The sequence below is a fragment of the Cricetulus griseus genome, chromosome 4 (assembly GCF_003668045.3).
Source record: "Cricetulus griseus strain 17A/GY chromosome 4, alternate assembly CriGri-PICRH-1.0, whole genome shotgun sequence".
In the NCBI taxonomy this organism is placed as follows: Eukaryota; Metazoa; Chordata; class Mammalia; order Rodentia; family Cricetidae; genus Cricetulus; species Cricetulus griseus.
In genome coordinates this window covers 35009737-35020560 of record NC_048597.1, presented here as the reverse complement: position 1 = coordinate 35020560, position 10824 = coordinate 35009737, and the positions used below count along the sequence as shown (strand labels likewise).

At 39.2% G+C, this 10824-nt stretch overlaps 1 protein-coding gene across 2 annotated transcripts in view; it reads right to left on the bottom strand.

Moving 5' to 3' along the window:
• Nucleotides 1–1264: 1264 nt before the first annotated feature.
• Tbc1d23 (TBC1 domain family member 23) overlaps nt 1265–10824 on the bottom strand; it is a 50393-nt gene continuing 40833 nt past the window's right edge. For both annotated transcript variants that reach the window (XM_027412484.2, XM_035444453.1), the window contains 4 exons: nt 8654–8742; nt 5930–6065; nt 4682–4876; nt 1265–2876 (listed from right to left, as the gene is read on the bottom strand). In XM_027412484.2, the coding sequence (XP_027268285.1) occupies nt 2795–2876; nt 4682–4876; nt 5930–6065; nt 8654–8742 (502 nt within the window). In that variant the 3' untranslated portion in view covers nt 1265–2794. The remainder of the gene's footprint in view (nt 2877–4681; nt 4877–5929; nt 6066–8653; nt 8743–10824) is intronic.

The following is a 10824-nucleotide window of genomic DNA, read 5'->3' as shown; positions in this document are numbered from 1 at the left end:
AATGGCTCAGTGGTTAAGAGCATTTACTGTTCCTGTAGAGGACCTGGGTTTGGTTTCCAGCACCCATGTCGTATCTCAAAGGGATGACAGAATCTTCTCCTACATGTCACCTCTTCTGAGAACCTGGGGACATTGTGGAAGAGGGGTGTGGGGGGAAATGCTGACCATGCCGGCTTGGCGGCATTTCCCCCTACAGAGGGTTAAAGAATGTATGAGCTAGCCAGGCGGTGGTGGACCATGACTTTAATCCCAGCACTCGGGAGGCAGAGGCAGGCGGATCTCTGTGAGTGTGTAGACCGCCCTGGTCTACAAGAGCTAGTTTCAGGACAGCCTCCAAAGCTACACAGGGAAACCCTGCCTCGAAAAACCAAAAAAGAATCTATGAGCTGGAAGAAGGTGTGAGCGTGTTGCAGTACGGCCTTATTTCATTCAAGTATAACATGCACCCCATCTCCGAGATCTTGCACTAGAAACTGCAGTGGCCTGGTAGCCATGGCAACTATTAAAGAGAAAGCCAGGTCTATGGAGATGGATCTTGAAAGGAAAAGTATCAGCTCAGGATCCCCAAGGCCAAGTTCTCAGCACAAAGGAGATTTATTTGCCCCAGAGAGACAGAGGGCAGGGAATAAGAGACAAACACTAGGGAGAATGGGACAGTACAAGAGAAAGGGGGCAGGGATAGTTGTCCTGGAGAGACAAAGGGCTGCCACTGGATAGAAGAAACAGACGAGGTACATAGGAAAATAGCAGTTTATAATGGTACAAGGGGAAACCCTGTGTAAGGATGAGGTGTTTCATTTTAATTGGCATGTTAATGAGGTAAAGGGGGACAGGGCTTTGGGTTGTTGGACTTCAATACTTTGATAGTTGGACCTTGGTAGTCAGCCTCATGAGGAGGAAGTGGCCAAATAAGGGAATAGATCTTGGTGGCTAGCTTCAGGAATGTAATCTAATGGTTTTTAGCAAGGCAGGAATGGGGGAGAAGGGCAAGGCCTGCCAGAGTGATGCCTGCCACGCTCAAGCTGGCCAGAGTACCTGTAGATCTGATCTGCCCTAGTGAAAAGAGGAGAAAAAGGTCACAGGGCCACTACTCCCCGAGCTCAAGTGATCCTCCTGGCTCAGTCTTCTTTAATAGCTGGGACTATGAGCTCCCCAGTACCCAGATGGAGTCATTAATTTTAAGCTACCTAAGGCACATGAACAGGAATACAAATAAAACAGAAATGTTTAATCTGCAGATAAAATACAAATGAAAGAGAATGGATGGCTTTGAGAACACGAGTTTTGAGCAAACTGTGTCAGTTTATTTACAATTGTAATTTATAAACAGTAACACAAACATCTTTACATTAATATTATGAAAAAAAGTCCCATAGCTGAGATGGTTGAAAAATGAGACTTCAGGACATTTCAAAGAGGGTGTCAAGAAAATGGAAAAAATGCAATACGACAGTTTGGAGGAGCATTATAAATACCAAGTACTGCACAGGTGCAATTTCATGCAAATGTCTTCAACCACTCAAATAAACTTTTTATTTAGATACCAGAATAAAGTTCTTTTCATTGTGTTATCTTTTATTCACTTGATTTCCATTAAGCAAATTAAAACAACTGGCTACTAGTGGGGTACATCTAGATAGTTCTAGCAACCAACCACTTTGAGAAATCTATTACATTTTATGACATGGCAGGTTAGAGTTACTATTTTTCAAACAGATTTTATGAAAATCATCCCATGGTCCAAAAGATGTTTCTGGATCTCTCATCACATGTGACTAATATGGGCCACAGAAATTAATCTGAGCAAGCTGCAAAACAAAGCAGGCTGCTTCCGTTTTGTCAAAATAAAAGAATAAAAATAGTTTCAACTACTGACAAAACCAAAAAAAAAATTTTAGAAAGTGATATAAAAACACTGAAATTTCTATGGCTCTCTGATTATGTCTTTTTTTTTTTTTTTTAAACTAGACATCAGTGTGGCCACAGGTGGTCATCTCAAGAAGGATAAATTAGAGTGTTCAAACATTCTGAAATAGCCTAGACCAAATGATCCATGGAATAGAGAGCAGTGACATTTCACAGATGCGATTCTGTCCCTGAAAGGCTAGTTTGAACCTTAATACGCCTACTTACTTCTACTGCTGTTAACTGTTCCTTAGCAACTGCTGGGATGGAGCTTAGAATCTCTGAGGCAATTCGTCCCCAAATAATTACCTACTGGAGTGGAGATGGAGTGAAACTGAGCTCCGATGTTTCACTATGGGCTGTATTTTGAGTTGGCTATGATCGCCATCCATTCCATTAAACAGACTTCAATCTTTTTAAGAACAGAAACAGTGAGCTAATTACTAATCTATACTTTTAATTTTCTGATATTGCTCATTGCAGCAATTAACTCTCTTCAACTAATTCTATTTCTAAATTTCAGTGAAGACCTCGCAAATATGTATGTGTACAGTTGTTTTAAAACCTGAAAATGATGCGTGTCCATTAAAACAGCTCTTCAAAACAGAACTGCATTCTGTGCCCTTGGTCCATAGGGCACAAGGCCAGTTAATTCAAAGTCATTTAATAACTGACCTTTATAATAAATCATTTTATAAAACCAAAGATGCAAAAGAAATTTTTAGAAAAGTGTACCCATCCCAAGATTGATTACAATAATTTGCACTTAGACCCTCTACTCAGGCACCCCATGAGCAAATAAAAGGTCTCTGGTTAGTATTGAGTCAGGAAATATATTTTCATGTTTCTCTTGGTTGCCTTAATTTCACTTAAATAACTTTCTTTTACATTAACTTTCCAAAGCATCCAACACTTTCATGATTTGCTGTTTTATGGCTCTGGTAGCATCTCCTGCATTTGGAATCAAATACCTATGGGAGAAAAGACACAGATATGTATTAATGCAGCACATTACCATCAGGGTTCTGCTGAGACGTCACCTCTGATAAACTTTCCATGACCCATGATGCTAACAGAGATGCCATCCTGTGTACTCCCATAAACTTACCTCAACAGACAATCAAAACCTTGCTTGAAAATCTAAAAGTCAAAGTGATGGGACTTTTCATATAATGCACAGCTAAGATTCTCTGAACTACCAATAAGTATGTATAATATCCAAATAAAACATAGGTAAAACATTATACTTGCTGTGGTGGATCAAAAGAAAAGAGTTCCCAAAGGGAGGTGCAGTATTGGGAGTGTGGCCTTGCTGGAGGTAGTCTGTCACTATGGGGATGTGGGTGGGCTTTAAGGATTCCTAAGTAAACCAGTGGCACAGTTTACTTCCTGTTGTCTGTGGGTCAAGATGCAGAACTCTCAGCTCCTTTTCCAGCACCATTTCTGAATGCATACTGCCATGATGATAATGGAATAAACCTCTGAAACTGTAAGTCACCCCAATTAAATGTTTCCTTATAAGAGTTGCTGTGATCATGGTGTCTCTTCACAGCAATAGAAGCCCTGAGACACTTGCTGTCTAGTACAGATGTAATTTAATTGGCTACAGTTATAATTTGATAGCATCCAATTCCAATGACAACTCCAGTACTTGCTAGTTGGACCTTAAGCAAAACATTAAGTTGTCTAAAACAGATTCAAACCACCCTCAGCTTATGAAGTTTTGATGATGGAAAAATAAAATACCAACTAAGCATTCTAAGACAAATTTGGTTCACCAAAAATCAACATTTAGTATAGCACTTGCATAATTCTTTTCCTGAAAAAAGCTCATTTGTGCCGGGAGATTATGGAATATGCCTTTAATCCCAGCACTTGGGAAGCAGAGCCAGTCAGATCTCTGTGAGTTCAAGACCAGCCTGGTCAACAGAGTGAGTTCCAGGATAGGCTCCAAAGCTACAGAGATGCTGAGCAGTCATGTAGCAGGCAAAGGAGTTGCAGGTATGACATTAGGTCCGGCATTCCCCAGTAAGCCAAGACCACAAGGAAATACATGGATTAGTAGTTATGGGTTAATAATGTAGACAGAGCCACCCAAATAAGAAACCCTAGCTGGGCGTTGTGGTCTTTGGAGCAGAGAAGGGTGGCGGGACCTGCCAGGCCAGAAAACTCACATAACACACATGCATGGTGTGTCTGTGTGCATATGTGAATCTGTGTGTGTCTGTATGCACAGACACCAGAAGAGGGTGCTGGATGTCTTGCAGGTGGAGATACAGCCAGCCACTGGACATGACTTCTGGGTGCTGAGAACCCAGCTCTAGGCCTCAAGCACAGAGCAAAGTCTCCATTGTTACAGTATTTGCTAATGGTTTATTTTGTGTGTGTTGAGGGGGGTGCTCATGCTATGGAGTGTTAAGTGAAGGTCAGGGGAGTTGGTTTTCTCCTTCTACCATCTAGATCCCAGGGATTTAACTTGGGTTGTCAGGCTTGGCAACAAGTGCCTTTATCTGCTTAGCCATCTCTCCTAACCTCTAGATTATTCTTAATGATCCTGGTGACAAGAAGTTGATGAAATTTGCTACAGTATTACTGAAGTTGTGTGTCAACACTGAAGCCACATATGAACAAATATTAGGAAGAAGACAAAGCGTACTGTTACTAGAGGGGAATGCTTCAAGATCCTATTCCAACACCCACTCCCCCAAATCAAGAAGAAAACTGTTTAATGATTTACATTCATTCAGATAATACATACATATACAGAAAATCTTACCTTTCAATAGCCAAGATTTCTATCCCAGAAGCACTGCTGTTCCCATACTTGAAGGTAATTAGCTCAGGATGCTTTTTTTTGGATGTAATTTTAACTACAGAATTTAGTGCTTGTCGAGACTGGATGTAAGCCAGTCCTTTCCGAGAAAGAATCTCCCTTAAGCAGTACATATGTGTTGCAGTAACCAACAGATGACTTGAAAGAAAGAAGGTTTAAATGAATGTGACTCAAAGCAGACATGTTACTTCAACAGCTCCAATTATAGGAAAAATCAACTTTAAAAGAAATAATTTTTGAGTTATCTATGAAGCTACACTATAAACAAGCTATATACTTTTCTTTAATTTTATGCAAAATTGTTTTGTTAACAGATAATACCACAACTATTTAAGAGTTTTATAGTAAGAAGTCAGGTACAACATATAAATAATTTTTAACTCGAATGGACTATCCTGCCATTGATTTTTACAAGGATTATCTATACACAAAAGTATTTCTGCCTACACACCATAGTCTCATATCAAGGCCACCAGGCAATTGCTAGATTTCCTTACATATTTTTATAATATTCTGCAACTAAATCCTGAAGATAAAAAACTTCTATCTTAGCTCAGTTTTAACATAATAAGGCAAATTACCAGACATGTCTAGAATGTGAAACCCTTTGTGATATAAGTGGTCTAGACTCGTGAAGAGACCAGTATGTGGGAGAGAGGGGAAAGTCTTCCCAGACCCTGGGTGAGAGAGGGCAGTGACTGGCAATGCAATATGGACCACCCAGGAAGGAAAGAAATATCCAAGTTAACTTGGAAACACTGAAAATTCTGGGGTCTCGGTGTTGGGCAACAGTAATTTAATAACATTCAGGTGAAGTAATAACATTGGAGCTATGTAAAAAAATGCTCTTCTTCTTGGGACATCTATGCTGTGTCATTTAGGGTGAACTAGCAAGTGTAGAAGCTGCTTCTGAATGACCTGAGTGTGTGCTACGCTCATGGGGACTTGAAGGGATGCCTACAGCTGGCAGGTCCAGAAGAGGCATCTCAAGGTGTTCAATGTACTAGGTCAATGTTTTGTCTCAGAATTTTCAAAATACAAGTTACTTATGACTTTAAAAACTGAGACACTTAACACAAGTTCACAGTGGGAAATTATGTCTGTTTGCACTTGAATAAAAGTCCTTCATAATTACTTTTATATTAATTTCACCCAACTCAAGTTTACTTCTAAAGACATTTTCAAAAGTACCTGGGAAACATATGTCCACTTTCTTTTACTTCTTTACAGGGAAAATGATGCTTGATGTCTGGCTTGTTTATCCAGGTCTGAATGTTTACGATTTCTTTTCTGTCATCATCTGACATTGAAGAACTGTCAATTTCATCTAGGAAGAAAGAAAAGCATACATATTGAAGAGTGTTGATTAAGGATAACACAACTGTAGTCTGATCTGTCAGCAATAAGCATCTCTCTTGAGGCAAAGGAGGCCACGTCCCCTTTGTCAGTTTCTAATTTTAAATAGAAAATAACAGTAAATTCAACCTACATTACATCAGGAGAATACTTTTCATGAAACAAACCTCAAAACATTCTAAGTTTGGTTTTCTAATGTAAAAAAAAGGAATTACAGTGCCTCTGGTTAATAATTACAAGTGTTCATCTCTTTGTTTTCATGTGTGTGCAAGCGCCTGTGGAGACCAGAGAATAACCTCTGGTATCAAACCTCAGAAGCCAACTATTTTTTAAAGTTTTGAATTTTTATTTCCTTATTATCAAAATATTTTTACTTTTATTTATGTGCATGTGTGTGTCAGTGTATGTCATGTGTGGGAATGCCTGTAGAGGACAGGAGAAAACACCGGATTCCTTGGGATCCTTTCTTTTCTTTCCTTTCCCTTCTTTTCTTTTTGAGACAGGGTTTCTCTGGGTATCTCTGGCTGTCCTGGATTTCTCTGTGTAGACCAGATTGGTCTGGAACTCAGAGATCCACCTACCCCTGCCTCCCGAGTGCTGGGAATAAAAGGTGTGTACCACCATGCCCGGCACAACCACCTTTCTTTTGGAGAGAGGGTTTTCACTGGCCTGGTGCTCAGGAAGCAGACCAGGCAGGCTGGTCAGTAAACAAACTCAGGTATCCATCTGTCTGCATTCTCGCTGCTGGGATTACCAGCATGGGCCACTGTGCTGACTAGTTTTATAACAGGGTAATTCTGAAAGAGAAAACCTCATTGAGAAAACGCCTCAGGAGACTGGTCTGAGCAAGTGTGTGTTGACTTTTCTCATTTGATGATTGATGTAGGAAGGCCAGATGCAGGGCCACCCCTGGGCTGGTGGTTCTGGGTGCTAGAAGAAAGCCCGCTGAGCAAGCCATGAAAAGCAAGCGGTAAGCAGCTTTCCTCCACAGCTGCTGCTTTAGTTCCTGCCTCCAGGTTCTGTCCTAGAGTTCCTGCCCTCAGTGATGGAGTATGGCCTGAGAGCTGTACGATGAACTTACAACTTTCTCCCCAAGTTGCTTTGATCATGGTGTTTCATCCCAGCAATGGAAACCATAACTAAGATAGCAACCATAGTAACTTTCGTGAGTGGCAGAGGGAACTGAACTCAGGTTCAAGCATTTTACTGACTTGGTTATCTCCCCAGCCCCTTCCCCTTGCTTTTCAGTAATTGTTGAAAATACAGACAATACAAAAGAAAACACTGGGTCAAGATCCCAGCCTAAACAGCAGTAAAGCCCTCATGTTATCACTCCCTAATCAAAGTCCTTTCCCTTTACTGACAAACAGTGACTACCTCAGTGGGAACAGTTCTCCATGTGTCTTTTCTGTCGTCATCTTAATAATGTGGGAGTTTTCTGTGGTTTATATGAGGGAGACGATGTAATTACAATATATTCTTCTATGACTTTACTCTTCTCCCAATAGTGTTACATATGCACACTGGCATATATACTCCTGGTCCCCTCGTTGTGTTGTGGACCACTTTGCATATTATAAAGGTGCATGTGTGCAGGGGCGTGTTAAACAGACTACAATCTACTCATCCACTTGCCTCTCTCTCTTGCTCATGAACGACAAATGCAGAGCAACAGGAAGATGGCAACAGAGAGGGAACAAGAAAAGAAAAAGAAACAACTAGAAATATTATTTACTTCAATCCAAGTTTTCTAGCAGTCCATTCTGTACTATTTATTGAATCATTAAATATGCTTCTCTTAAGCAATCTTACTGATAAGAGTTAATGCCCTAGATATGCTTTCAAAGTTCATCTTGATATATGTATAAAAATTAGCCACTTAAAACTGACAAAAATCAGGAAACTACCAGAATTGAACCCTAAACTAGGCAAATAGGTGATTATCCACTATAGAGAATAAACAGGTAATATGGAGTAAACATCAAGTATTACTAAGTGGAGTCTTTTCCTCATTTTTGTAAACATTAGCATAACCTTTTCTAACTCAATATGCACATTAACTATGGCTACTTAATCACATAATTTGGACTGTGGAATTATAAGTAAAAATAATAAATTGATTTTTTAAACACAAAGCCAATCCTAGGTGAGGTAACTCTCTCTGGTATCACAGTGCCCTCTTGTGGCCTTGTAAGACCTTTGCACCTTCCCCCAATCCCGCAGATCTCAGGCTTCAGGTGTGTGCACAGGGTTCTAAATACAATCACATGAGCTCGAATACAATGTCCACAAACTGCTCCTCAGCTGAAGACTCCTGTTAATCTAGGCCTATGCAAAACTTCTGTTTCGATTTCTAGTAGGCACAATTTAAGAATTCTAAAACCAAAGCATTACTAGAAATTGTGGACCAGTGGTTCCCAACCCATGGGTTGTGACCCTTTCAGAAGGTTCACACATCAAGTATATCAGATATTTACATTACAATTCATAACAGTAGCAAAATTACAGATAAGAAGTAGCAATGTATAAAAGAGCCCACAGATTAACGTATTACTCAACCTGTGTCATATTCCTCTTCATCCCCAATGCTGAACACGGGCTTTACTCCACGGTACGGTTTGCCCACTCTGTCGCTGCTGCTAACATGCCTGCATTAAACAGTTTTAGGAAGGAATCAAAGATTTTTAACTATTCAAAAAAAAATGGGAATGCTCTTTGTATCTCACAGACCACTCATAGCTTTCGGACAACTATTCTAAAAAAACTGAAAGAAGATAAATTATGTAGGTGAAAAGGCACTATATAAGTCCAGCCAAGTTAAACAACTTCAATGCTCTATTTAAGCCAGTGGTTAGATGCTTCCATGCCTGGGGAAGTTACTCTCTGTGCTGTTCCCTCATTTGAAAACAAAAGACTCTGCCCTTTAGATTTAGGATAACTGAAAATTAACCATGCTATCTATCCCTCTCCTTTCCGAAGCTCTCAAGCAATACCCAGTCTCTAGTGGGCGCTATGTACACAATTACTACTGCACTGAAAACCCAACAGGAAGGCTTGAGGCTCCCTTGGAAGCTGCAAATTTCTCCATTTTTCCTCTGTTTTTATCACTGCTGCTTCTGTTTTAGTCCATACCGAGTGAGATTCTACTTCTTTTGCATAAATTAAAGTGTTTCAGCAAAATACTGAAGTTCTGGGAAACTGTTTCCTTTGTAGGATAACTACCCACTACAAAGAAGATTAGATGTTCTTCATCTAACATGAAAACACTCAATCTTCTGTTTTTCAAGAGTCTTAATCTGAGCAAAAATCATCAATAAAAATCTTCACTTAAATATATCCTTTTAATCAAGACTCCTCCAAGCAAGCAAGCAAGCAAACACTGAGTTTAGTATGACAATCCTCTTAGAATTACAAGTTAGGTTAATCTGTACTTAAAATTTCATTAATTTAGCAATCAAACTTGTTAAAACAATTATTATTATTATTATTAATTTATTTATTGTGCATTGGTGGTTTTATCAGAATGTATGTCTGTGGCAGGATGTTGGATCCCCTGGAACTGGAGTTACAGACAGTTGTGAGCTGCCATGTGGGTGCTGGGAATTGAACCCAGATCCTCTAAAGGATCCGCCAGTGCTCTTAACTGCTGAGCTATCTCTCCCCAGCTAGTTACAATATTTCTAATGCAAAATTACCCTGTAACCTATCAAAGCATGTTCATTAGGGAGCATCAGGGTTTAGAGCTGGGATGTCACCAGAGAAGCTCGGGGTAAAGTTCGTTCTGTGCAGAGCTCTTCAGAAGGTGGCTGAGACTACAAGGTTTCTAAGGTAAGGTTCTGGGGTTGAGTTCAGGTTCTTATGCTTGCAGGGCAAACATTTTATGACTAAGCTACTTACCCTGCAGTGAAAAGTTTGTATGAACAAGAATAATAAAGATTTCTGTGACATTTCCTTAAATTCTCACAAATTTAATGAAATTCAATTTTTTTTAAAATTTACACTGGTTGGTTTGGACTACTTTTTAAAGGTAGTATATTGATATTTTTATTAGAAATAACAAACATCTACAGAAATTGTTTTGACAAATTCTAACTTGCTGAGCTCAGAAATAACATGATTCATTCAAACTGCTAATTAAATTTCACTTTCAAAACAAATACACCTGTATGTGAACCACAGACGGATATAAGTGAAATTAAGATCCTAGGAGAAAACCTAATTTAAACTGCCCCAGAGGCCAACTCAATGGTCTTATAGAAGGATGATTCACAAATAGATTATAATTCCCCAAAAGAACAATTTTCTTTAAAATAGCCTAAGATAAAATTAAATAGTTGTCCTATAATTGCCTTGTGTAGGATCAAAAAATATTCAGGTTATTCAACTGTTATTTTTAAAATGCTTTTCCAGTTACTAAAAATACTGAAATGATGAGAAAGTAAACCCACAATGGCTTAATTTCTACCCAGACTCTTTAAATGGCGGTTGGAGGACAATTGGTGGCAGCTGGTTTTCTCCTTCTACCATGTTGGTCCAGGGACCAAATTCAGGTAGTAAGCCTTGGCAACAAGTATCTTTACTTGCTCAGTCATCTCACCAACCTTACACTTTCTTTTATAAATGTTGAATTATTGCTATATTAATATCCTACTATTTTTATATTAATATTTAAACAAAGTCTGCAAGCATGAAAATTATAATGCTACAAAGTTATTAAGTTGATAATGCTT